General features: G+C 44.3%; 1 protein-coding gene across 3 annotated transcripts in view; it reads right to left on the bottom strand.

Moving 5' to 3' along the window:
• Nucleotides 1-27,466, bottom strand: part of LRRC20 (leucine rich repeat containing 20) — an 81,358-nt gene that overhangs the window by 7,998 nt on the left and 45,894 nt on the right. For 2 of the 3 annotated variants that reach the window (XM_079976504.1, XM_079976505.1), the window contains exon 5: nucleotides 4,334-4,509. The exons of the other annotated variant lie outside the window; for it this stretch is intronic. In XM_079976504.1, coding sequence (XP_079832630.1) covers nucleotides 4,349-4,509 — 161 coding nt within the window. In that variant the 3' untranslated portion in view covers nucleotides 4,334-4,348. Of the gene's footprint in view, nucleotides 1-4,333; nucleotides 4,510-27,466 lie in introns of those variants that run through there. 3 annotated transcript variants of the gene reach the window in all.

Below are 27,466 nucleotides of genomic sequence, written 5' to 3'. Positions count from 1 at the left end.
TCGCTTTGTAGGAATAGTGTGATTCCAACCATGTGCTCCTCTGAGGTGGGGGTGGGGTTTGGCTCCCATCTATGGAGGCAGTGCCTGGTTCTAGATGACAACACTGTAGCCTCTTTCAGGCTCTGCTCGGTCCCTGCTGCTTCCTCTGTTGTCTCCCCACTTGGCTGCCCACAGCCCTCCCCAAACTCCAATGAGACTCTGCCCTGCAGGGAGGTTTAAGGAAGAAGCCAGTATCCCTGCTCCCTCTTCTCAGAAGAGCCAGTTCTGTAAGGTCCAAAGGCTAACTTTTGAAATGTGCTTTTATCATCTCATTGACCTTGACACAACTAAGCTGACACAATGAAATGCACCTTGGAGCCCTTCTTCTTCTTCTTTTTCTTCTTTTTCTTCTTCTTCTTCTTTCTTCTTCGTCTTCGAGTGCAAAATAAAACAAAGAATTTGAAGGCACCCAAAGGTATGTGAGGGGACAGATGACTGGCTTCACAGGCCTTTCATTGCTCCTTCAAAGGACAAATTTGCACATTAAGGCACAGAGCTCAGGTGATGGTTTGTTGTTTCTTCAATGCCACAATGGAAAATAAGGCAGAGAGGGCTGGGAAGTGTTTCTGGTTGTTTGTATGGGAAGAAATCCATAAATGCTCTCTCAAGGTTTTTGTCTCATTCTGGTCATGTCAGTTTGACTGCACCCATAGGCACTGTAGATGATCACTCTAGATAGGCTATGTGGCATAAACAGTAATTGATTAGGTCCCACGTTTTCCTTGTAGTAAATTATGTCATTTACTTTGTATGCTAGTTTGGCATGGGCTTTCGGACAACAAACACATGCAAACCAACCATCGCTTTGATAAAACCAAGTGCTTTCACTATCCTTCCCCCTCATGTTTTTCTTACTTAAAATACTACAAAAATGAGTTAGAAAATAAACAGATACAGGATTGCTGGTTTTAGATTTGTTGTAGAAAAAATTGGAGTTTGCTTTTGTGGCCCAACTCCCGAAGTAGTCCCTTAAGTCCATGATCAGTCAGAGAAGAATGGATGGAGGCAGGAACCAGTAGAAGGAAAGCAAGGAAGATCTTTATTTTCCTGTTGCAACAGAGTTACCCCCCCCCCCCTTTCCAAGGAAGTGATGACCCAGAACAAAGGCGTGCAATAACTTTTAAAGACTTTAGAAATTGCCCAGCCCCTTGGCTAAAGGCAACCCCAAAACATCACACATGCATCACAGACAAAGGCTGTCTACAACAGAAATTTGAGAGTGTGGCTTGTCCCTTGCTTGTCAAGACACCTGATAATGTTAGGTGATCACCAGTGCTTTTTTCCTTAAATAAATGTTTAGGGATACTCTCATTTTCCTACTCATATTTAAGTACTGCCCCCCAATCAGGCCAAACTTAGATTCACAAAATGTTGAGGGATATGTGTACCCCATCAAAATAAGCACTGGTCAGTCTGGATTGGTCATCAAAATCAGCACCACTTTGGTCAGTCTGGATTATTCATCTGAAATGGTAATTGGCACAGCTAGATTGTAACAAAACCTCAATGCCATCCTTTGGGAAAGGGGGGAGGGGACAATTCTGAGCAAAGAAGCAGTGCAGGGAAGAAGGCACTTATCACTTTTTCTTTGTTCAAAATTGCCTCTCCAACCACCCTTGGTTCACAATGTAGCACAGAATAATAATAATAATAATAATAATAATAATAATAATAATAATAATAATAATAATAATAATTATTGGCGGCTTCCAACAAGGATGAAAAATACACTAAAATGTCACATATTAAAAACTTCCCTGAACTTTGGGATGCAAGGAATCTGGAATGGAGAAAGGGCAACAAGAGAAAAACGATTAAGTGGCTAAGTACCTGCCCCCACTGGCAACTTCTCTTCTAAAAACTGCCCTCCCCAAGGCTGTTTTTCTTTAAAATTTAAATAAGCCATGGTGCCTTTAAGTGTGTTTGCACATAATACAATTACCCCCTTCTGCACTGAACCCAGATATGTACTATTTATTCATCCTGTGGCATTCATCGGTCTGTCTCTCTGTGCCTGTTCATCCTCTGCTAAAGGCCCTTAAATGGTGAGGTCACACACAAGAGGACATAAATGAATTCTGATGGGTTTTGAGACACTGCAATAGATGCTGACTTCCTGAATGATATTTGCCTTGCAATCCTTTTCAGCCCTTTGCAAAATATTGCACTTACATCCTCTAAGCTATGGCAGAATGACTGACAGGCTTGCCTGAGGCCAACAAACTTTTTTGGGGGGGTGGGGGGTTTGAAAGAATTGAATCCTACCTAATGAAGGGAATTTGAATCACATACCTACATTGCAACAAGGGCCTGAGGCTACCAGCTTCATGATGCTAACGAGCAGAAAAAAACTCAGCTGCCCAAAGTCAGGAAGTTCGGCTACTTTCAGTGTCTGCCAGTTGGTAGGGATTCCAGAGCCAAGTTTCTTAAACTCTTGGAGGAGACTCAACCACCACAAAACTTTAGACAGTTCTAGGGATGCCAGGATCACAGGCAACACAGCCAACCTGTTCCCCAAGTACCAGCTTTTTATGTGGCATGTAATGTTGCCGTGCTTGGTAGCATTTGAAAAGCTAATGTTTTGACAAGAGTTAGCGATTCCAAACGTATTTTAAGTTTCAAACAAGCCTCTTTTTTTGCACACACCAAAAGCTCTGATCCACCGCTGGAGAATATAGAGGATTCTGGGCTGCGCATGGGAGCCTGCAGTCCAAGCACTAGGAAAATACAGTAAAGGGCTATTGTTGGTCCTCCTTTGACAATATCCATCCATGTTAAGGTCCTTTCATTTAAAAAGTACATGCGACGGAAAGGGCTGCACTGCAGAATGAAGCTCTTTAAGATTCTGGTCACTCCATTCCATATCTCTTTCCCTCTCCCCCCCCCTTTTCTATCCCTTTATACCCATCAGCCTGCATTCCCTGGCCACTGAGCATGCTCAGTCCTTGTTCAGCTGCTTTTTGGTTCCCTCCTATATGGTTCCTCAGCCCCCACAAATCGTTTTTGTCCTTCTGCAAACCCTGGTGGTGGGAAGGGCTGTCGATACCTCTCTCTTGAACATGGAGCAGTTCTATTCTGGCCACACAGGCAATGGCGCTCACAGTCTGAAAAAATAGAGGGAAATAGAGGGAACCAGTGGGATTGGCAACAAAATGTTGCAGCGTGTCATGTTGCTGTTCAGGATACTCCATTATCATTTCCTATCCCATCTGGTTTCCTACCTCCCCACCCCAACAGTGAGTCAACCATCAGTGGCCACCAGTCTTCAATGGGAAGTGTTGAGAGCCCCACCCCCAGGTGTTTTTTTCTAAAGGTTTTTTTTTGGGGGGTACGTTTTCAAAACCCTTGGTTCCCACAAGCTGGCTGATACACCCCTTTTGCAGAGGTAGTGCCGCTCTGAGCCCAGCTTCGGCTGAGGAGGGCGGGATATTATTATTATTATTATTATTATTATTATTATTATTATTATTTTGGACAAGCATTCAGAGAACTGGGATTGCAATTATATATAGGAGTGGTTATTTCTTTCCAGTCTGTGTCTTTCCTCACTAGAGTAGGCCATCAATTTTCTTTTAAGAAGCAATGATGAGCTGCTGCACAATGACAAGGCTATTTGCACCCCACTTTCTCAGCAACAGTAACCTTTCATTATCTGGGGATTGAATATAATGTTTCTGATGCCAGATTCCTGCAAGTGGGAGCAAAATGCAGAAGAAGTGCATAGCCTCTTTCAAACAACAACAACAAACATTTGAAAGGACCCTTATGGAGCCTGCTGGTACGCGTACTTCTTTTGCCCCCAAATGCTATTATTATTATTATTATTATTATTATTATTATTATTATTATTTTAAAAAACCCATTCAAAAGGGTCTTGCTTAATGGCAGCAGTTCAAAGTGCCGAGAAAGAATATACATGTGAAGTCCAGCAGGGACCTGCTCTTCTAGGCAATCAAGAATAAACTTCAAAGCAGCACATAAAGGCTCCTGCAGGAAGTAAGTGAACTCCCAATTAGGATTTTGAAAACTACAATTCCTCACCCTGTCCCAGCTATTCTTGAATATCGTAGTCATGGCGTTTAACTATGGCTGGCTTTAGAATGTTGAGATTTGGAAGTCAACCTTCTTAAATCAAGAGTTCAGCTTAGAAATCACAAGAGCTGAAAACAATATATCTGAAGGTTTTCTGTTTGTTGGACTTGTGTTTTAAGTTTATTGTGTTTTAAGCTTATTTCCTGCAATCATGAAGGCTAGAAACCTAATTTTAAAATGGAATTTTTGAATTCTCAGGTTTCTGTATGACGAGCTTTCAGGCCACTGAAATGTGCCTTGTAGTTTGTGATCTGCAATACGATTTAGGGCTGCTTCTGTTCTGTACGCAATTCTTCACTTTCAGGTCAATGCCACATTCGGTTTCCTTTGGTGGCATTTCCACAAACAAATCCAGACGATCTGGACATTCTTCTTTTTCTGAGGGTAAAACAGAGTTGCTGAAGCAGCTAATTCTGATTTGATCACCTGTGCTCAGTGCCAGATTTACATTTAAGCTAAACAAGCTATAGCTTAGGGCCCCACTCTCTTGGGAGGCCCCAGAAAATTTAAAGAAAAAAACCCCTGGATGTACATTTCCAAAATAGAAGATAAATACAAATAAAATAAAACTTTCGTTATTGTCAAATGCCAATGTGTTTGCACTATAAAGTTTGTTATGAATAAAAATCATTTTAAGTTAGAGCTTAATAATTATTTCATTATTAATATACTACTTCTTAATTGTATTCCACCATTAATATACTTCTTCTTAATTGTATTTCAGTTCAACAATTACTTTGATAAAATACATATTTTGTTATGTTCAGATAGCTTTAGATACCTATTAGGTCCATAAATTACCATATAGCATATATTCAACACGAAAAACAGCGACAATTGGTTGTTGACAAAGGACAGCTGGACATATAAAGGGCCCCATTACCTTCAGTAGCTTAGGGCCTCATCAAACCTGAATCCGGCCCTGCCTGTGCTGATGATTCATGCCTGGCATTTACAGTATCTCTCTCACTGCACTGTCTCATAAAAAAAAATACAGTAATATCCAAAACAGAATTAAACTCAGACAGCTCACTGTTGCCACTTCAGCCCAGCCACATGGACTTGAAGTCATAGTAGATGGGGTTTGTTAGCACTAGCCTCTGGCGCCTCTGTGTCCTAGCCTATGGAGGTGGCATCAGTGCCAGCACAGTATCTGGCTTACACCCAGTTGACAGCCAGTAGTGGCAGCAACTGTACTCTAGGAGGTTCCTGACTTAGGAGTGCCTGCTAACATGGGCCAAACACCTCTCTGCCAGCCAGCCCACTTGGTCCCTTCCCTGAATCCAACTCCTGACTCCCTCGATCACAAACCCCATAGGCACAACCCTATGAGTAAAGAAGGGCCCATTTGCTTGCCCAGTCCCAACACTCCAGCTCTCCAGCTGATGAGCCTGCCCTACTCTTCTAAAAGGAGGTGGAAGGAAGGAAGGAAGGAAGGAAGGAAGGAAGGAAGGGGCACGTCACTCATCAATCTCTTCACATCTTCACCATGCAACTATGCCTTTCTTGTACCTGCTACACCTTGCAACTAGTTTCTTTCCTACATACCAATCTGATTTATTCATTAAAGTCTTGGGCAGAAACAGAACTGAGTGTTTGAGTTCTTCATCTGGTGAGGGTCAGGACAGTAGGACTTTTTAAAAGCATGACACCTATGGCATAGAGCTCTTACACAGGTAAGGGATTCTGGTAGCAGTGCATGCAACCAGCATCGTAGCCAAACTGGACTTCAGTTATACAAGGACCAGGTGCCCTGATGAAATGAGGATTATGAATTTAAGCGACTTCCCTCTCTGCTCTCCATCTCTCTTCCATTCACTAGCACAGAGTAAGTTCTAGCACGAGGACGCAGAAGCAGGAATAAAATCAGTCTGTGCCATTCAAAGTCTTAGTAATCAGGTAGCATAAAAGCAAGTTTTTCCTTCTTGCTTTTTGGCAAAAGTTTCAGGAGATGTTTGCCTTCATAAATCACAACAAACTGAATAGTGATTTCCTTCCATTATCAGCCAGTAAGTCATTTCAATGGCTTATTTTATTATTTAACAGTGGTAAAATCCTCACTGGAAGCTTCTGTATCACTTTATAGTCAGATCTTCAATTACCAGCAATGGTAATATGAAGCAATGGCAAGTGGGGGAAGCTCCAAGGATGAAAGGACCCATGAATGGTTCCCCAGCAAGACATTGATAGATTTTTACAGCTAAACAGCAATTGCATTTTAGTTCAGCTTCTGAGTGGAAATTGTAACACAATTCACAGCAGGTACCACTGAAAAACTTACAAAGTGACTTTTATTTAGCAGGAATGCCACACTTATCCGGGAACCTAGTAAATAACATGCTGGTCAGTTTACAAGCTGCAATAAGTCATCCTCCATGCCTGTGTTCAGATGTCATGGTTTATCATGATGGACACAAGCTTAGACAAGCTCCTCCTCCCTCCCTTCTACTAGCACAGCCATGAAAAGGAGTTTGGAAGCTTTTGCTTCTGTTTCTAATTAACCACAGTTTGTCATGTCATCAAAACCCAACAAACTGTGGCTAATCTTAACTGTGGTTTTGAAACAAGCCAGCTTCAAACCATGGATAATGAAGCTGGCCTGTTTCAAACACACTACAGTTAAGATTAAGCGCAATTTAGGGTTGGAAATAACACTCAACAGTGCTTAACTGAAATCAGAAACAAAAACTCTGATCTTCTTCAAGCCCAAAGCTTCCTTGTCCAAATGCGGGTATTATCTTTAGAGCACATGAATGGTTTGCCTTGATGTGTTTTGACTAAGTACAAAAGGTATTCTTCTTTGACAAGAATGTTTCAGAGGAGTGGAAAGAAAACCTTTTAATTAAACGGGTGCCCTCACAATTTAAATAACAATAGCCGATATATAGTAAAGGTAAAGGTACCCCTGCCCGTATGGGCCAGTCGTGTCCGACTCTAGGGTTGTGCGCTCATCTCACTTAAGAGGCCGTGAGCCAGCGCTGTCCGGAGACACTTCCGGGTCACGTGGCCAGCGTGACAAAGCTGCTGGCGAGCCAGCACCAGCGCAGCACACGGAAATGCCGTTTACCTTCCCGCTATAAAGCGGTATCTATTTATCTACTTGCACTTAGGGGTGCTTTCGAACTGCTAGGTGGGCAGGGGCTGGGACCGAAAGACGGGAGCTCACCCCACCGCGGGGATTCGAACCGCCGACCATACAATCGGCAAGTCCTAGGCACTGAGGTTTTACCCACAGCGCCACCCGCGTCCCCAGCCGATATATAGTCCATACTATTCTCTGGGAAGAATTGTCCCTAGTAGTTTACTTTGCTGAGTCACTGTAGATGGGCTATGTCAAACATCTTGGTTAGTAGACTTGTGACCTAAGTACTCCAATTACTCTGGAGACCAGGTAGACATTGGGTACTACTTACTGGAAGCAGATGGTAAAAACTTTGGCCAATTACAAAATAAGAAGAATGCAGAAGCTCCAAAAGTCAATTTAGGTTCCCCCAAATAGTAATATTCTATAGGATTCCCAAGGTGGTGTGCATTTTACACAGCCATGGGTCTGCTGTTCTGTCATAGAACGTGGCATTAGTACAGAACTTGGTAATTTTAGAAACTCGGCTGTGGTGCCCTGAAGTGTTTCTTTGACTGCTGTTCTTCTTTGCCCTCAATGCCTATAGACATAGTAATCATCCCTTTCTTTGCTCTTTCCCTCCCGTCCCCCACATCTATCCCAGCACCCCCCCAATTCTAAATCTTAGAAGCAAAATCATGTAGAAAAGACAAGTAAAAATGCAATCAATCATTACAGGGTGGCTGGACTAGATGAACCTTGGGGTCACTTCCACCACTATAATTCTATGCTTCTATAGCTGAAATGTGGAATCTGTAGCTCCCCAGATGTCCCCACCATCTCTACTCCTGCTAGCATGCTCAACGGTCAGGGAGATGGAGCTGCAGTCCGTCCACAATGTCTAGGGGAGCCCCCACATGTCCCTCCCCCCCTGATATAGAGGATATATTCTGGGCTTTGAATACAGTCTTTCTATCGAATTTTCACAACTGCTTTCTTATCTTGTGTTTGTTTATCAGAGCTTCATTGTGTTTCTGTCTCGGTTTTCTACCTTTGATGCATGGAAGACATTAGCTCTTTTGACATTTTTCTTTTCTTGTTTAATGGGCTCCGTTGGTGTTCAGGTTATGACAGCGTCGCAACAGAAGTCAGAATATGTACAATTAGGGAGCAGATCAATGCCTGTGCTCTCGCAACGGTGACACATACTTGTTATACAGGAGAGATTGGGTGGAACGTGCAGCAGATGCAGAGGTCTTTTAGAACTGTATGCCTGGGATGAAATTAAGGTAATTGCTGTCTTTGTCCCTGTCTAGTGGGCAGCAGCAGCGCAGAGGTTGCCTGCCTTGAACAATCATTAGAGGCTCCTGCCTTTCATTAGTAAAATCGGCGCTACAAAATATTGCTGCACTAGCCCGTTGCTCTTGGAAGAATATTGGAACTTCTAAGTACATATTCCTTAAGGCCATTGTGATCAAAAATTCTCCTTGAAAGGCCCTCCCCGCATCACCTTCACAGGACTTGAGACCAAGATTGTTTTCTCCCCTTTGGCAAAGTATACATCATTTGAACAATACCCAAACCATGCTCACTAGTCAGATAAAGGGACGTGTAGGTTTAATCCAGGAGTGGGGAACTTTCTTCTACCTGAGGGTGCCTTTCTTCTACCTGAGTGCCCTTTCAAGGCAGCTTGCAACATTAGAGCAAAATCAAACTATCACTGTTGAACACCGGGGTAATCTCATAAAATCTGGTGCAGGCGTTGGAGGTCGTAATTTCATATCTCGTGGGCACGAATGGTTTTTGACCCAAAGGCCTCTTCCTATGCTGCCGTGTGCCCATGCAGTGTAGGTGTGGGAACTGGGCTTTCACCCACCTCCTCCAGGGTGCAGAGACAATCTGTGCGAGTTGGAGCATATGTACATATAGATGTGTGTAACAGCCTTGCTCCCTCAGTCTGATTGCACACACACACACATGCAAAATTGAAGTACACACTAAATTGTCTATGTCAGGGTTTGGGAACCTGTGGCCCCTCAGATACAGTGGTACCTCAGGTTACAGACGCTTCAGGTTACAGACTCCACTAACCCAGAAATAGTACCTCAGGTTAAGAACTTTGCTTCAGGATGAGAACAGAAATTGCGTGGTGGCGGCGTGGCGGCGGCGGGAGGCCCCATTAGCTAAAGTGGTACCTCAGGTTCAGAACAGTTTCAGGTTAAGAACGGACCTCCAGAACGAATTAAGTTCTTAACCCGAGGTACCACTGTATTAGTTTGTCCCCTTCTTATGATAGGTAGGTAGGTAGGTAGGTGTAATGGTTGTGAGGGGGTTACTTGTGCATAAATTGCCTTCAGATTAGTTAGATTGCTTGCTCAATCATGTTTAGGGTTAGAGCTCGCCCTCCGTGACCTGTTAGTCACTTGCAGAGTCCGTCAGTGGGCGTTTCTTGAATCTCTTCCAGCATAAAAGCTGTTTGACCCCAAGTCTCCTCCTATGTTCCCTGCGCGGAACGCGTCTGCGCAAGTAAGGGGAAGGCAGGGGCGTGCCAGCGCTCTCTCCGCTAGTTTCGGTTGAAGGGTCTTGGAGCCCTGACACCGATTCCTCTATCTCCCTCTCCTCTCTATTGGTGTCATGCTGAATTCCTTCCCCCTTGCTGGTTCCCTCTCCGGCATCGCTCTGGAGCCCTGCCTCCGCTTCTCGCTCTGATGTCAGTTCCCTGACAGTAGATAAGTAAGTAAGTAAGTAAGTAAGTAAGTAAGTAAGTAAGTAAATAAATGTTAAAGACCCCTGGAAGTTAAGTCCAGTCAAAAGGCGACTGTGGGGTTGCGCGCTCATCTTGCTTTCAGGCCGAGTGGAGCTGGCGTTTGTCCTTTCTGGGTCATGTGGCCAGCATGACTTAACCACTTCTGGCGCAACAGAACACTGACCAGAGTGCATGGAAATGCCATTTACTTTCCCGCCGCAGTATTTATCTACTTGCACTGGCGTGCTTTCAAACTGCTAAGTTGGCAGGAGCTGGGACCAAGCAACGGGAGCTCACCCCGTCACGGTTCTGAGTGGCAAGCCCAATAGGCTCAGTGGTTTAGACCACAGCGCCACCCACATCCCATGTCCTATGAAAGGAGCCCAGAATGGCAAACCAGTGATAAAACAATAATAAATAGAGAGTCACTGTGTTGCAGTGGTAAGAGTGCTGAGATAGGACCTGGGAGACTGGGGTTCAAATCACTGGGTGACTTTGGGCTGGCTGCCATCTCCCAGCCTAGCTTACCTCACAGGGTGGTTGTGAGGGTAAAATGGAAAGGGGGAGAAGCATGTCAGCCACCTTGAGCTCCCTGGAGAAAAGGTGGCGTATAAATACATAAAATAAATTGAAAGCCGCTTAAGAGCAATTCCAGTACAGATGCAGAAGTGCGAAAGAACTCAAAAGGCTTGTCCAAAGAGGGAGGTCAAAAAGACAGCAGGGGTGGCACCCACCTAATATTCAAGGGGAAGGAAATCCGAAATGTAGGTGCCACCACACTAAAGGCCCAATTCCTACGTTGTGGGTAATGGAGCTCCTGGAAAGATAGAATCTGCAGGAAGCCTTCGCCCGCAGTGTGCAGAGGTTCAGGTGTTGCTGACTTACAACTCCTCTTATGCCTGACCACTGGGCATGCTGGCTGGGGCTGATGGAAGCTGGGAGTTCAGCAACATCAAGAAGGCCCCACCAGGTTCCCCATTCCCTGGATTATGTGCCATGTGTGTCTATGAGACAGCATGCAGAGTTTGACTGTGTGTGATGCACCCTTGAAAACTGGGCACATTTGTGACTCAAAGAAGTTGAATCACTGCTGCAGGAAAAACTCTTTGTGCTGATCTATTTCTTTCTTTCTTTCTTTCTTTCTTTCTTTCTTTCTTCTCCCCCTCCTCCTTTAAATCAACATTCCACTGAGAGCTGAGCGCTCTTCACAACAAATCTGGCCTTAAGCAAATTGAAACTGATGCAGAAATATGCCAAGCATGTAGCATTCCTAATGGGATCAATGCCATCATGTACAGGAAATTACCTGGCTTCTGTTTGTTTATGCACAGGGAATTCAGTACTTGACATTTACTCCCAGCACTGGTTATTCATTTGTTTTTAGTGGCAGACTGGTTTTAGGTGTTATCCACCTACCAGGGCGGTCCAGCTTTTCATATAAAATGGGCCACAAGAGTACTTTGACACAGAACCCACAGGACTTGTTGCATGGGGGTGGGCAGCAAGCCCAAAATTTGATGCCCCCCACCCCAGCCTTCGGCAGTGGGCATTGGGAAGGAGGTGCATGGCTCTGGCAGGGTCCTTGTGCCCTCCCACCTCCTCCCCAAAGCAGGGAAAGTGCTGTTCCCCTTCCCCAGGGACATCATATCCCAACCCCATTAATTTCCCATTTTTGTTTTTCAATTGCCAATATTCCATGACTACCAAATATGCCCCGCTAGGAAGTTTTTAAGGGGGTTTTTGCTGGGAGGGGGAACCAAAACTCTGCAAAGTTGAGGTTTGCAACTGAGAATGCCGATACCTCCTTCTTGTTTCTCAGTGGAACTTGCAATCTGAATTTGATGATTAATGTCAGTGTGGTGTAGTGCTTGCGAGTGTTGGACTAGCACCTGGGAGACCAGGGTTCAAATCCCCACCCAGCCCTGAAGCTCACTGGGTGACCTTAGGCCAGTCACTGCCTCTCAGCCTAACCTACCTCACAGGGTTGTTGTGAGGATAAAATGGATAACCATGTACACTACTCAGAGATCCTTGGAGGAAAGGTGGGATATAGGTGCAATCCATCCATCCATCAATGATCATTAAGTGCGCATGGCTAGAAGCAAGTAGAAAGCACAAAGCGAGGGACATGCTTGGTCAAGAATCTTGCAACTGCCTCATTTCTGCTGGGGCTCTGTATTATTCTTATTGACACAAAGTCATCAGTGTCAATGGCTCCTGGCAGGCAGGTGGCACAATGGGTTAAGTGTGTCTGGCTGTTAACCAGAAGGTTGGTGGTTCAAGCCCACCCAGGGATGACTATAGGCAGGATTCCTGCATTGTAGGGGTTGGTTTGGATGACCCTTGGGGTTCCTTCCAACTCTACAATTCTATGATTCTATGACAGTTTCATTAAGGTAAAGGGACCCCTGACCATTAGGTCCAGTCGCAGACGACTCGGGGGTTGCGGTGCTCATCTCGCTTTACAGTTTCATTAGTATATAAATTAAAGGTCCCTGCCCTCAGTTTCTACTGAAAAGTGGAATGCCACCATGGCTCATGTTTAACTCCTGCCTCCACAAGCAACAACTTAAGTGGAGCTTTGTTCCTGAAAATGTCTTAAAGTCGAATTAGCATTATGAAATTGCCGTTCACAATATAATACCTCCTCCTACAGTTGTGTGGAGTCATGCATGTTATGTATGGAAACAGAAATAAATGTCCCTTTTTGTAAAGTTTTGATCCGTCAAATAGATTATGATTAGTCACCTAACGTATACAGTGGGGAGCCATTCAACAGAAGTCATCCCAAAAAAAAAAAAAAAAAAAGAACACAACTGTTTCATAATTAAGCCAATTAGTTTCATTCATAGGATGCAAAATAACTTCTCTTGCATGGAAAATCTGATCTTTTAAACTCAGTGGGTTCCTGATTTTTACAGAACTCTAATGGAACACAAAGAATGAATTCTGGATGCCAATTCTTTGTTCACATAAGAACCCCCCTAATTTGAAAATGTTCTATGCAGAAAAAATGTTCTTCATCAGTAGAAACCATTTTTAATTGTTATTCGCAAATAAACTACACTCGTACCCTGAAAGTCGAACAGAATCCATTCTGGAAGTCTATTCAACTTCCAGAATGTTTAGAAACCAAAGCGTGGCTTCTGTTTGGCTGCAGGAAGCCGCGGAAGCCCCGTCAGGCGTTTGGTTTCCAAAAGAATGTTCAAAAACTGGAACACTCACTTCTGAGTTTCGATTGTTTGGGAGCCAATTTGTTTGGGAGCCAGGCATTCGGGATCCAAGGTACGACTGTAGTTGAAGAAATACACTTTGGGAAATATAATATTCCTTCTGTGAGGCTGATTGAACAAATACAGGTTATCCTGGAGCCAAGCTTCACAACTTCAAACACAGAAAGCATTTCTCCATGTAGGAAAACAAAATCCATAGTTTGAAAAGGTATAAAAGGTAAAGGGACCCCTGACCATTAGGTCCAGTCGTGACCGACTCTGGGGTTGCGGTGCTCATCTCGCTTTACTGGCCGAGGGAACCGGCATACAGCATGACTAAGCCGCTTCTGGCGAACCAGAGCAGCGCACGGAAACACCGTTTACCTTCCTGCTGGAGCGGTACCTATTTATCTACTTGCACTTTGACGTGCTTTCGAACTGCTAGGTTGGCAGGAGCAGGGACCGAGCAACGGGAGCTCACCCCGTTGTGGGGATTCGAACCGCCAACCTTCTGATTGGCAAGTCCTAGGCTCTGTGGTTTAACCTGCAGCGCCAACCGCGTCCCTTTGAAAAGGTATACAGAACTGCTATTTTTTTACCAAGAGTACACAGGGCAAAAAAATAGAACTTTTGTACCAGACTTCAAAGCACACAAAATACATTATTTCTTCCTACATGAAAGAGTTCCAAGCCTGAAATAAACAGGTGACAGTTTATGTGATTGTAGCACCCGGCACCCAGAAAATGGTTTAAGAGCGCGTAATACTGTTAAACAAGATTCAAGTCTGGTCAGGGAATAAATGAGACACTGTTTTGAAAAGGTGCTTTGAGCTGTCATAGAGTCACAGCATCATAGAATTGCCAAGTTGGAAGGGTCATCCAGCAGGAATCTCAACTAAAGCATCCCTGACAGATGGCCATCAAACCTCTGCTTAAAAACCTCAAAGGAAGGAGAGTCCACCACCTTCTGAGGGAGCATGTTCCACTGTCAAACACTGAAGCAAACAATAAAACAGCAGGATGGAGTGGGCAACATTTTGCAGCCCGAGAGCCACAGTCCCTTCAATGCAATCCCTCTGCACAGGGCAAATATTAGTGGTGGGTGGTGCCAGAATCAAAAGCCAATGGAACATTGAATTGAAATGTTACCTCTGCACACTGGGCTGATTTCTACACACATGCACACACTTCTCTCTATCCCCCGCAAGCAAAAGTTCTTCAGAGTTCAAGGACAAATGCTAGTTAAGCAAAAGCATTCAAGAGTACAACCTACTGCCTGGCTAGTGAGGGATGTTGTCTGGGGAAGAGCCCCAAGGCCAGGCAGAAAGGTCTGAAGGACCTCAATTGCCTCCTGGACCTAAGACCCCTCACCCTTGCTGCATGAAAACCACAGCATATTCCACATTATGGCTTTGTGTGAATTTATAGGTCTCTGGGTTGCCATATGTCCTCTTTTTTCAGGACACGTCCTCTTTTCTAAAATGAGAGTCGTCATAGCGATCCATAGTTAAAAGTAGATGTCGGCAAATGTTAAAATGACTGTAAAACTATTGAAATTCATATAACTGAAATTCATAAATAAATAAATAAAAATTGACAAACACTAAACAGACAATAAAACCACAACCAAATCTAACAGAAACCTTTCTTGCAAGGACAGGTAAAACAGAAGAGAGACATATATGGATTGTGCAAATTAGACCTCTTGAGTCCCCTTTACAATTAATGAGTTATTTATCAAAATTCTTTGCCCTCCCTGATTTTCCTAGTTGCCAAAGCAAAGAGAGCAGTTCTATAAGTTGTAAAATCATCGGTGTCACTCTAATTCTAAAGAGGAAAAACAAGCAAAGCTGAATCCTCATTAGGCTTTCCTATTTTTGGCTCTTTGCAGGGTGCTCCAGTGGCCAAGAGAGGAATGTGAGTGTCAGGAGTGCGTGCAGGAGCCAGGCCCTGTGACCAGTAGGACTTTGCAGGACTGGGGCCTTCCTAAGTTTGTTCTGAAGAGGCAAAGCGCAGCCACACAGGTGAGGCCAATTAGTAACTCACAGCACCTGGTGGCAAGAGCAAGGAAGGGATATAAGGTCAGTATTTCCCTTCGGCTCTTTGCCACAGCAACATGTTTCCTGCCTGGTTGCGTTTGGCTCCTTGACTTCTTGCTGCTTGATCCTCGGACCCTTGACTTTGTGACCCCTTGTTTCCTGACCCTCAGACCCTTGGCTTCTTGACTCCTGGCTCTCTGACCCTCAGACTCTTGGCTTCCTGACTCCTGCTTCCGGACTCCCATTGCTGCTCCCACCCCACCATCTTGCCCCTGGTCCCGTGAACTGGACCGTGATAGTGAGAATGTGGAGAGCAGGGATCAAGCCACATTTCTGTGATGGCCTGACTTCAGCAATTCACAGGCTCTAGTAGATTCAATTCCCTATCTTTCACGTGGAAATAAATATTCCTACCTCACACAGTTGATGGGAGGCTGAACACATTAAAAAAGCTTTCAATGTGCTTTGCAGGTTTAAAAAGTGCTACATAAATAGGCATCGAGTCATACCAAACTGCTGAGGACTCTGGAGGCAAATGGTGTGTTTACGAGCTTCATAGAAAGAGCATCCCCCACCCCACCTGAGGTACTGAGAATCAATCCCATCTCAGCTTTCTTCAATGATCTTTTTTAAATAGCCAAATGTGTTCCTGCAAGACAAACTCCACAACTGTTTATGTTCCTGCTTATGTTCTTGCCTTTAAAGGCGTTCTCTCCGGGACCTGCTTGCAATTCTACAGCGAAGGTTAACAGACTAATTGCACAGAAGCCTTGTAAACAGTTTTATCGGCGATGCCCAGCTGCACTTCTTTTAGAAGCACTCATTATGCAGAGCTAACAGAGACATCAAGGAGCGAAACAATACCATTCGAGCCAAAATGGTCCTGAATGGTCCCGGAGTCTCATCCGTTAAGGCTGCTGTTCCACTTCAGCTTTAGGGACGCATCAAACCCATGGCAATCCTTGACCCCCAAGGATCTTGGCAGCAGAAAGCCCCATAAAGATCCCTGGTAGCAGGCAGCACAATAGAAAAATAGATAGCAAAAGTCCTGGGCAGGCAGAGTTGCAGGACAAAGCACCACGGCAATCGGGAGGCATCTTGCAAGTGATAATAATAATAATAATAATAATAATAATAATAATAATAATTTATTATTTATACCTCGCCCATCTGGCTGGGCCTCCCCAGCCACTCTGGGCGGCTTCCACAGAAACCAAAAATACAGTAAAATCACACGTTAAAAACATCCCTGAACAGGGCTGCCTTAAGATGTCTTCTGAATGTCAGGGAGTTGTTTATCGCTTTGACATCTGCTGGAAGGGCGTTCCACAGGGCAGGCGCCACTACCGAGAAGGCCCTCTGCCTGGTTCCCTATAGCTTTGCTTCTCGCAATGAGGGAACTGCCAGAAGGCCCTCGGCGCTGGACCTCAGCGTCCGGGCAGAATGATGGGGGTGGAGACGCTCCTTCAGGTATACTGGACCGAGGCCGTTTAGGGCTTTAAAGGTCAGCACCAAGTACGTGAAGCTTTGTACCATCAGACCATGGCGCCCAGAATTGCATAATTTGAATGGCATTGGCTCTCCAAGAGCCTCTTCCTAGCCCTACTTTTCAAGATACTTTTATATTAATAGTTTCTGGGGACTGAAAATGGGGCCAAGGAACATAGAAAGCTGTCTTCTACTGAACCAGACCACTGATCCAGCTAGCTAGCAGGCAGCAGCTCTCAGGGCCTCAAGCCGGGGTCTCTCCTAACCCTACTTTGAGATCCTGGAGATTGAACGTGGGACCTTTTTCATGAAAAGCACCTGCCCTTCCCCTTCTGCATATCCTCTATTGTTGAGTTATGGGTGTTCCTCAAGAACTGCCAGGTGAACCAGAGAACGAGTGAAGGAGGCAAAACGTTCTTGCAGTGGTCAGAATGAGGCAGAATCTTAAATCAATGAGACATGGAAGTAATGACCTTGTTTAAGCATGATTTATCTACTTAAGAAACTGATGAATTCCATCCTTTACCAAAATCGGTAAGGTTGGGACACTCCCGTCACCAAGCTAAACAGGACCAAGGGTCAGAATTCTAGGCACCCCTGACCTAGGGATTTCAGCAGTCTTTAGGTGGCACCCTGTTGAAAATAAAAGCTACAGGCTCAGTCTTATTCTCTGGAAACAAACTTGACAAATACAAGTCAACAGGACCAAAATCCCAACTGTTATCAGTTTTGCAATCTAGTTTTAACACCTGCCAACCACTGGAATGATTATATGTAATAAACAGACTTTCTTGTGTGTGCTGAATTTTTTTTATCTTTGCCACTGAGAGGAATATAAAAGCAGAGAGAGAGAGAGAGAGATCAGCTTGCAACAGAATTGATCCCTTCTTCTCTATTCTTCATGCAGTTCTATTGATCTTTTCTGCTCTCATGTATCACAGTATGAAAACAATTTAAACAAGCAAATATTCTAATTGCTGCTGAGTTCTTGGAAGAAGCTGGGGTGTCGCTTCTCAATAGGTTTGATGTGACCCAGCAGCGTGTTGCAACATAATCGGCATCTACTTGGTGGGAATCAATGTCGCCATTGGCAATACAAGAGCCAGAGAGGGATGGGCTAGTTCAGTCAGCACCATTCTTGCATGATGCACAGCTCCGAGCACTGCGGATTGTTATCACTGTCAGAAACTGATCCTGTCACATTTACATTCAGCAGAACCAATGGTTAAGTACAGTGGTACCTCGGGTTACAAACACCTTGGGTTACAAACACTTCGGGTTACAGACCCTGCTAACCCGGAAGTAGTACCTCGGGTTAAGAACTTTACCTCAGGATGAGAACAGAAATCGTGTGATGGTGGTGCAGCGGCAGCAGGAGGCCCCATTAGCTAAAGTGGTACCTCAGGTTAAGAATGGTTTCAGGTTAAGAACAGACCTCCGGAATGAATTAAGTTTGTAACCAGAGGTACCAATGTATAAGAATTAAACAATGGCATTTAGGATGGTATTGGTGTACAACCCTTCCAGTACTGGAATAAGGAGACACTTTTGTTTCCTTGCTCTACTGCTGGGCCTTGAACTTTCTCCTTCTGTGTCTGGCCCCCACCCGCCAGATCACTGAAGAGAAGACAGAGCCTTGCACAAGCTGCAGGAGGAAAAGTGAGTTGTTGATGCAGCTTGTGTTGGAAGGGTTGGGATACAAGTCAGCTTGTATCAAAGGCTGGACTTCACGGGAGAAAGCAGACAGAGAAAAACCTCCAAAACTGCCCTGTGCTGACCCTTCCTCAGGTGCTGGACTGATATTTTATTCCTTAGATTTATGTACTGCCCATCAACAAAAGATCTCAGGACAGGTTCACATGATAAAAACATAAGATAGAAGTACAAATGAATAGTTAAAACAGAAACAACAAAATAATAACACCCACTCCCTGTCACAAACACATTGAAAAGCCTGTTCGTAGAATATTAATCAGCCAAAGGCCTGGCTGAAGAGGAATGTTTTTGCCTGGCACCTAAAGATATATAATGAAGGAGGCACCAGACAAACCTCAGATGGAATTCCACAAATGGGAGGCCACTGCAGAAAAGGCCCGTTCTCGTGTTGCCATCCTCTGGACCTCATGAGGAGGAGGCACATGAAGAAGCTCCTCAGAGGATGATCTCAGGATCCAGGTCTGTTTATATGGGGAGAGGCAGTCCTCGAAGTTTATCTTCAGGGTTGGTGTCTTCACTACTTCCCCCCTCTTTCTTCCTCTTCATGTTGGGAGAGGAGACATCTTTGAGAACAAAGAGCAGGCATGGCTCCTTGCATCTCAACCCTAGTTAGATATAACTAGGATCTTCCCTGCCTACTGTGTAATTTATTTGGACACACAGATTCCAATAGCTCAGTAGCAAGAGGAGAAAGAGAAAAGCAAACCAGTGATCTTATAACAGTGGTAAGATTGGAATTGAAACCTCCTCAGATACAGCTCATTCTTTTGCCACTGTCATCTACCAGCAGTCTGCCCAGCATCACATAGTGTTTTAACTAAAGGTAAAAGTAAAGGTACCCCTGCCCGTATGGGCCAGTCTTGACAGACTCTGGGGTTGTGCGCCCATCTCACTCAAGAGGCCAGGGGCCAGCGCTGTCCGGAGACACTTCCGGGTCACGTGGCCAGCGTGACAAAGCTGCATCTGGCGAGCCAGCGCAGCACACGGAAACGCCGTTTACCTTCCCACCAGTAAGTGGTCCCTATTTATCTACTTGCACCCAGGGGTGCTTTCGAACTGCTAGGTTGGCAGGCGCTGGGACCGAGCAGCGGGAGCGCACCCCGCTGCGGGGATTCGAACCGCCGACCTTTCGATCGGCAAGCCCTAGGCGCTGAGGCTTTTACCCACAGCGCCACTACAGGGCCATTAAATGAGCCTTTGCTTGTTTGGCAACAGCTGGCCTGCATTCTGGGTCATGGGAACATTAACTGGCCACTTTTAGCTACGGAGTTGCACAGTAGCTTAGACAGAAGGTGGTCTCTTCAGTATGGATCGCAACAGCATTCATGCTTTTCCTCCTCGTCCTGATTAGGAGCAATAGCTCTGGTATCACGTAGCAGGCAACATATGATGTAATCTGAAACAAGACCTGCTGTACGACAGACTGCTTAACTTGATTCACAGTGCAATAAATCATACAGAGACATCCCGATAGAGCCCAGGTAAGAACGAAAGATGGATGGCATTTTGTGAAAAACGGGCAAGGAACCTCTAAATTCATCAATGCCTTTGGGTGAGACACTAACAGGTTATTTACAAGAGTGGTGGCCTCATTCCATGCCTTTTTTGGGAAAAAAATATTACAAGATAGAAAAGGTAACTCAGGACCTTGTCTCACTTCAAATTCTGCTTCCACCGCTATTGGAAAATGCCACTGATTCTGCAGTAATTTTGGAAAAATTGCTTTTTAAATAGTGGGATCTTATATACCAAGGCTAAGCAATTTCCATTACAAGATTCTTTGTTAACAATAGTCACTTACATTCCATTCATCCTAAGGTGTACCTGTTTGTTGGCGCTTACCAACCTACTGCTAAATTTAAGACTGGAATGTTTTAGCAGCTGATTGAGATTGGTAACCAGGGGCTGCTGGAGTTCTTGAAATACACAACACACAAATTTCCCTATGCATCAAATCAACAGAGCATTACCAATGTAAACACTGAAATACTCTATCACACACCGTTGTGATGAAACTGGTAATTTGCAACTCGTTGTGAGATGAGATTGTGCTGTGTTTGGGGACATGAACAAATTTATTCAGATTTATTTTCTGCCTCTAAACTATTATACGGCACAGTTGTGAAACAATAGACTGATGCCTAGGCAATCTGCAGAAAAGAATCACCTGATCTCCACAGTTTAATTCAGGGGTCAGCAAACTTTTTCAGCAGGGGGCCGGTCCACTGTCCCTCAGACCTTGTGGGGGGCCGGACTATATTTTGAAGGGGGGGAAATGAACAAATTCCTATGCCCCACAAATAACCCAGAGATGCATTTTAAATAAAAGGGCACATTCTACTCATGTAAAAACATGCTGAATCCCAGACCATCTGTGGGCTGGATTTAGAAGGCGATTGGGCCGGATCTGGCCCCCAGGCCTAGTTTGCGTATCCATGTTTAAATTCATTATCCAAGACATGTACACAGTTTATTCATATGCACAATTAACAGGAGAGAAAAATCTTTATTAGCTCTCCAAGTTCGATCCATATTACATCACAATATCTCAGTGTGTTGCTGAGCTTTGGTACAAAGAAAACAAAATAGTCTGTATTTTACTTGTCTTAGGACTCCTTAGGGATGATGCAAGATGTCTCTCTCTCTCTCTCTCTCTCTCTCTCTCTCTCTCTCTCTCAGTTTTTTGGCCAAAAAATACTCTTCCATCTCAGAGACACAGTCCTTGTTTGTTTTATCATGTAATGCTTTTATAGTATGCAAAATACTTTACAATTGATTATTTACCTTCCTTGTCTTCACAAAACCACCTTTAATCTAATTTTTACAGAGGCTCAGATGAAGTGGCCTAGACATGGCAAGGAGAAGATGTGAGGGGAGCTGCGGCACAAACAGAAAACAAAGGTAGGCTGGAAATGCATGGAAAAGAACGGCATGGTCCGCCCATCCACCAGATTAAAGGAAAAAAGAAGAAGTCGTTATCAAGCATTGTTAGAACAGCTGCAAAATGGCAAGGTAACCAAAGGCCCTCTGGAACCTTTGCAAAAGCAGGAATCAATGTCTTCCCCAAGGAGCCATTCAGATTGCTGGTTTATTGTGCATACATACAACAACATGTTCTTGATACATTAATAGTGCATTAGAAGTGGATTTACAATGAACTGTCCACACACCAATATCACTTATCTTCCGATGCTTCCCCAGTGTTCCTACAATACTGCATTCACATCCTAACTCCACTCATTCCACTGTCCATGTTCATGCCATCCTCAATGTCCCCCCCACCCCCAGTCCACCCCAAACACATGTAACTTCTGCTATGCTGCTATGCCACCATTCTTCCATTTGCACACTTTTGAAGTTTTTTTATGTTCACGTTGCGGCTGCTGCACTAAAATCTCCACTCCTTTCAGCACAAAACCCCACAGGAATGCTGGCATCTTCTACAGCCACTGTGGTGAACCAAACCTAATTCACAAATGTTGCCAGGACGCCTTAAGGCACAGGTGCTACAGTACAACAAAAGTGGGGTGTAAACAAGAAAATAAAATGGGGACGTTTGTGATGTAAAAAGTTTTGGGATGTCAGAAAGGAAAGTATGGCTCATGCACCAGCTGATTATGAAGCAGTATGATTGACCCAGAACTTTTGTGGGCACAAAGAGTGTTGGATGTGGGAGCACATATAACGCCCCCCCCAATACCATCATGAGCACAAAGGATGTCTGGAGGCCCATTTTTGCAGCAAACCTGCCTTGCCTAAATTGGGCCCAAGTAGTCTCCTCCCCACGCCTATAACTGGAGATGTGAGTAAATGAGAAGAAGGCCACTAATCTCAAAATGTCCTCTTCTTTCTTTGGAAAGAAGCATGCATAGATGATTCTTTGACCTCTACTACTGCCCATGTCTGGAAAGGAAATCAAGGACACAACTAAGAGCAGGGGAAGGGTGCTACTATGGCATTACAGCTCTGTCTTGTTTCTCTGGGCAGGGGAAGGTCCACAGATATCTTCACCAGCTTCTCCTGGTGGGAAACCAGGTGTGGTGAAATGGTGTAACCTAGAAAAGGGCATGGCTGACTGCTAGGAATCCTGGCCAGGAGGACTAATCTCTGCAACATTTCGCTGCAGGTCCCACTTGTTGCTGTATAGCCTAGACAAGACCCAAGAGAAAGTTGAGCTACATGGAGCAGAACTAAACCGACGCCTGCATTTAGGTAGAGTGGAGTGGAAAGTTATTTTTGCTAGGCTTGAATAGCTTCCTGAAAGAATTAAGTGATGTTTACCAGAGCAGCCTCGCAGTTCCCTGCTGTTTAATAACACTGTTAAAGCACTCTCAGGCATCACATAATTGGCCTAAGCTGCTCATGAAAAATAAAATAAAAGGCAAGACAAGACGAGCTGTTCTGAATGGACTTTGTGTCACCTGGCACCATTTGAATAAATATGGAGCAGATGGTTGTTAAGTTCTTTTGGCATATATGGCGGCAATGCACAGGCAATTGCACAACCATCACTCTCAAAACCAACTGAAGCACCTCTCAATTAAGAAAAAAAGACACCCAATGTTCCTATAGTGCAGGCGCTTAAAAACCTACACATGGTTAAAAACCATTTTGACACACTAAGCCAAACTTAATCCAGCAGCAATGCATTGCAGTTTACAAGGTGTTTTTTTATCATTCCCATTTTTGTGGTCCTAGGCAAGCAGCAAAAAAAATAAAAAATTCCCAGGTTTGTCCATCTAGTTCAGCACTGCCTACCCTGACCGGCAGCAGTTCTCCAGCAATTCCAACAAGGGTTTCTCCCAGCCCTACCCAGAGGTACCAGGTATTGAGCCTTGGTCCTTTTGCATATGAAGTCTGTGCTCACCACTAAGCTGAGCTATGATGCAGGCCAGTCTGAATAGGAGGAGACTTCCTTGGCCTTAAGCAATTCTAGCATGCGGGTATCATTTGCCAAACACCCAGCCTGGTACCTAAGGCCTGATCCGCAGGTATAAATTAATGCCGCAGATCCTGTTGGAAGTTCCTCCCAGCCACATCTGGGTGCCAAGCCAACAGCTGCACTTCTGCTATAGCGTCTTTGTCGGTCACTATCCCAGTATGGGCCTGGATGGGATGGGATGCTGGAGCTTCTGCGGGTAAAAGGAAAGTGAAGGCTTCTCCACCATTACTCCTCTAAAAGGGGAGAAGGGGGGAATTCAATAAATGCACCTCTGGCACATGCTGGAAGTGTGAGTGCAACTCAGCTCGGTGAGAGAGGTTTTGCATGGGTTGAAGAGGACAGAGAAGGGAACCCTCGGGACTTCCGGGTTAGCGCCTCCGGCAATGGTGGAGTTCCTCTGATCAGGAGGAACTTGCTCCGTGGAATTTAGGGTCTGGCCGCCACGGCGAAGGCGGAGACCCACTAAAAATCGCAGACGGGAGAAGCCTGTGAACATGGGATTCAGCTGGCACCTTTTGCGCCTCCCCTACTCGCGGGGAGACCCGGGTTCGGGTATCCGGAGCGATGTGGGGTAAGTGGCGCGGTGCTTCAAATTGACTGCTTCTTTCATGGAGTGAAGCCGCATTGCTGTTGCCGGAGAGCGCTGACTTTTTCCTGTGGACAATTTGATTCTAAACAACTACCCGTGAGTAGAATGGAAAATTGGATTTTTAAACGTCTTAATTTGGCACCGAAACAGGGAGGTTTCAAACAGGAAGTCTGCCTTCCCCTTTTGTAAATAGATTGAAGCAAAGAATTTGCAAGCTAAAGTCTTGGAAAGTCCTATGTAAAGGATTAAACTTCCAACGGCTAAAATCATTAAACCCCCCCTTGGAGGCAGGAGAAGAGGGGGGAAATTTTGGATCGCGTAAGCCTGCAGGAGAGAGTGAAGAAAGTTGGATCACCACCGCTCTGAACCTGGAAATGGACTGCTAGTAAGACTGACGTTTTTGGGAAAGTTCATTGACTGTGACAGTTAAATAAGAGAAATACATTGTTTTCATTGTCTCCTGCGTTTAAAAAGGAGTAAAAGTAGCTGAAAATTGAAACTAATTTTACTGCTTGAACTGTGCTTAAAAGGATTGATACAAACAGAAATTGTTTCCCTCTAGAGGGAGGCTTTGAAATTGTTACAAGAGTTGGGCTGGTGGAATCTCCAGCTGCAAGAGAAAACCGTGAGAATGTCGACAGAAGAAGCCTTAGTGATTGCACTATGCAAGATAAGTGAGTCATTGGAACAGCTCCATAAAAAGATGGACGAGATGAATATTAAAATTGATATTTTGGGACAAAAAGCAACTAATTTGGGACAAAAAGCGAACATCTACACAGAAACTATTCAGGAACCGATACAGGAATCTACTTTGACATGCCAAATGGTGGAGAAAGCGAGGGAGAAAGTTGTGGTTGTAATACAAGTGGAGAGGGAGAGAGCCCCAGCCTTACACAGGCAACTTGATGATTACAAGTTGTTGCCCTCTATGATTGAATTCAGAGAAAGTCAGATTGGAACCCGGCTTGGACTGGAGAAGGAAAGTTGGATAGATCACCTCATGCAGGGATTTACTGACCTTTGGGATCTGGACCTGGGTCAGGAGAAAATTGGAGTTGTGGGGACCTGCAGATTTGGAGGGACTTTGAAACACGTCCTGAAATATCTTTTGGATTTTAGTTTTAACCACGGAGATGTGGATGACATGTCGAGAAGGAATAAAAACATTGTTAGGTTGGAGCTCCCTCGAGACCTACTCTTCAGCATCAAAGAAAGGAAATTAAGAACAAGATCAGCAGAAGACAAAGTAAAGTGTATGTATAAATGCGAAGAAGACTTGCAGAAGGGACCTGGAAAAGAGTTAAGAGCCTCGGACAGAAGAGCACCAGGTTGATGGACTATATGGAATTGACAGAAATGACTGGCAGAATCCGAGACCAGGGAGAAGAGACGGTGGAAGAAGATTGGAAAAAGCTTAAAGTTTATTTATAGAAATATGGTAAAATTAATGAGTGTTAGAAAAATGTTGGAATGAAATTATATGGCCTTAGTAGAAGTGTTATAAGGAGTTAAGCATAAATAAGTATTATAGTATTAATGGAAAATAAGGTTAAAATAAGTTAAGATATTTATATGACAGAAAATAGTGAAAGATGGAAAGGATTTGCTGAAACAATTAATAGAAGTGGAATACAAAAAGGGAGGTGAGAGGAAGTCGATGAAACAAGGGAATGAAAGATAAGGCATTGAAATGGTATGATGTATGTTTTTAAATAGTTTTTGTTCTGTTTTGTTTAGTTTAATGCGTTAATGTTGTGTGATGTATTGTTTATATATTGTATATATTTATATATTGTATTGTATTGTTTTTTCTCTCTTTTGTTTTTTCTTTTTTTTCTCCTTTTCTTTTTCTTCTTGTTTGTAAGGTTTAAAAGTAATAAATATTATTTAAAAAAAAGAAAGAGAAGGGAACCCTCAATTATTGCATCATCTCACTCCTCTTTCCCTTTGATCTTAAGACTGATATTCTTAGGTTGCAACCCCCTCTTCCTCTCTACTTCTTCGGACCCTCTGTGGAGAAGTCATCTTGGAATGATCTCTGAGAACAAAGGAGCAAGCATAGCTCCCTTGCACTCCCAATTCAGAACGAGAGAAACTTTCCTATCCAAGTACAGTCGCACCTTGGATCCCGAACGCCTTGCGAGTCGAACATTTTGGCTCCCAAACGCTGCAAACCCGAAAGCAAGTGTTCCGGTTGGTGAACATTCTTTGGAAACTGGAACTGACTAAGCTTCTGCGGCTCCCGATTGGCTGCAGGAGCTTCCTGCAGCCAATCAGAAGCCGCACCTCGGTTTCCAAACATTTTGGAAGTCAAACAGACTTCCAGAACAGATTCCGTTTGACTTCCGAAGTACCACTGTATGTATTTCCAAGAATAAACATCTTTGCTATTTTTCCTGTGTCTGTATGTGCACGGATTAAGGTCAGCCTATTCTCCTACCAAGGATTCGCAAGATGAAAGCTTCCAGGCTGTGTGCAAACCTTACATATCAATCTAACATCACAGATGTCCTTTTTATGCCAACAAGTCCAAGTAACATGTTATTAATCGAAGGAGCTAAGCTGAACCAGGGCTTCACAATTACATTTAACTACTAGCTTGCACTGCCAAATGCACAGTGTCGTGATAAACCTGGTGTCAATCAAGCAAGGCACATTGAAGTTGGCAAAAATCTCATTGATCCTAGTGGTTGGAAATGGTGCAATGCACCGTGATCGCGGAGACGGCTGCCAGGCAGTCCCCAAAATATATAGCCTTGTTCACAGTAGCTTTTTCCTTGATGGTCTTGTGTAACTGGATGGAAGAGTTTAACAGCATGAATCAATGAATGTGTTGAGAGTCGATAAAGTGATTAAGCATCAAAAGAAGGAACATCAAACCAAATGCAATTGAAGTCCCATAAATGCTCAATCAGATCAACAAATGATAAGCACCAACTGGCTATTTACTTACTTATTTTGCATGCTCAGAGAACTGACTTCCTAATTGATTATGATGAAACCTGTTATTGGCCTCCACTACTGCCCAGAGCTTTGTGTTCTACTACTCTAGGGGCCACTGTAGAATGTGCAGCCAAACGCTGCAGTTAAATGTATGTGCAACTGCCACTATGCTCAACTTCTAATCCTGCTTTCATTCAGAGTACAGTGCTACCTCGTGTTAAGAACTTAATTCGTTCTGGAGGTCCATTCTTAACCTGAGGTACCACTTTAGCTAATGGGGCCTCCCACTGCCGCGCGATTTCTGTTCTCATCCTGAAGCAAAGTTCTTAACACAAGGTACTATTTCCGGGTTGGTGGAGTCTGTAACCTGAAGCATCTGTAACCTGAGGTACCACTGTACCCTGGTCTCGTTCCTGCATCCCCATGGATTGGGGCTAGCACCTCCCAGCCTCAAAACCTCAACGTGTTATCAAAATTGTTCCTTGTTATAGATCATATTTTTGATTTACTGTACTTCATTGTTCTGAAACAACTTGGTGGTGCCTGGTTATTTGACATTGGTGCAGACTTCCGGAGGCGGCACAAACGGTAATGGC

The sequence above is a fragment of the Podarcis cretensis genome, assembly GCF_951804945.1.
Source record: "Podarcis cretensis genome assembly, chromosome: 5".
In the NCBI taxonomy this organism is placed as follows: domain Eukaryota; kingdom Metazoa; phylum Chordata; class Lepidosauria; order Squamata; family Lacertidae; genus Podarcis; species Podarcis cretensis.
This window is presented reverse-complemented; position numbering and strand designations above follow the sequence as displayed.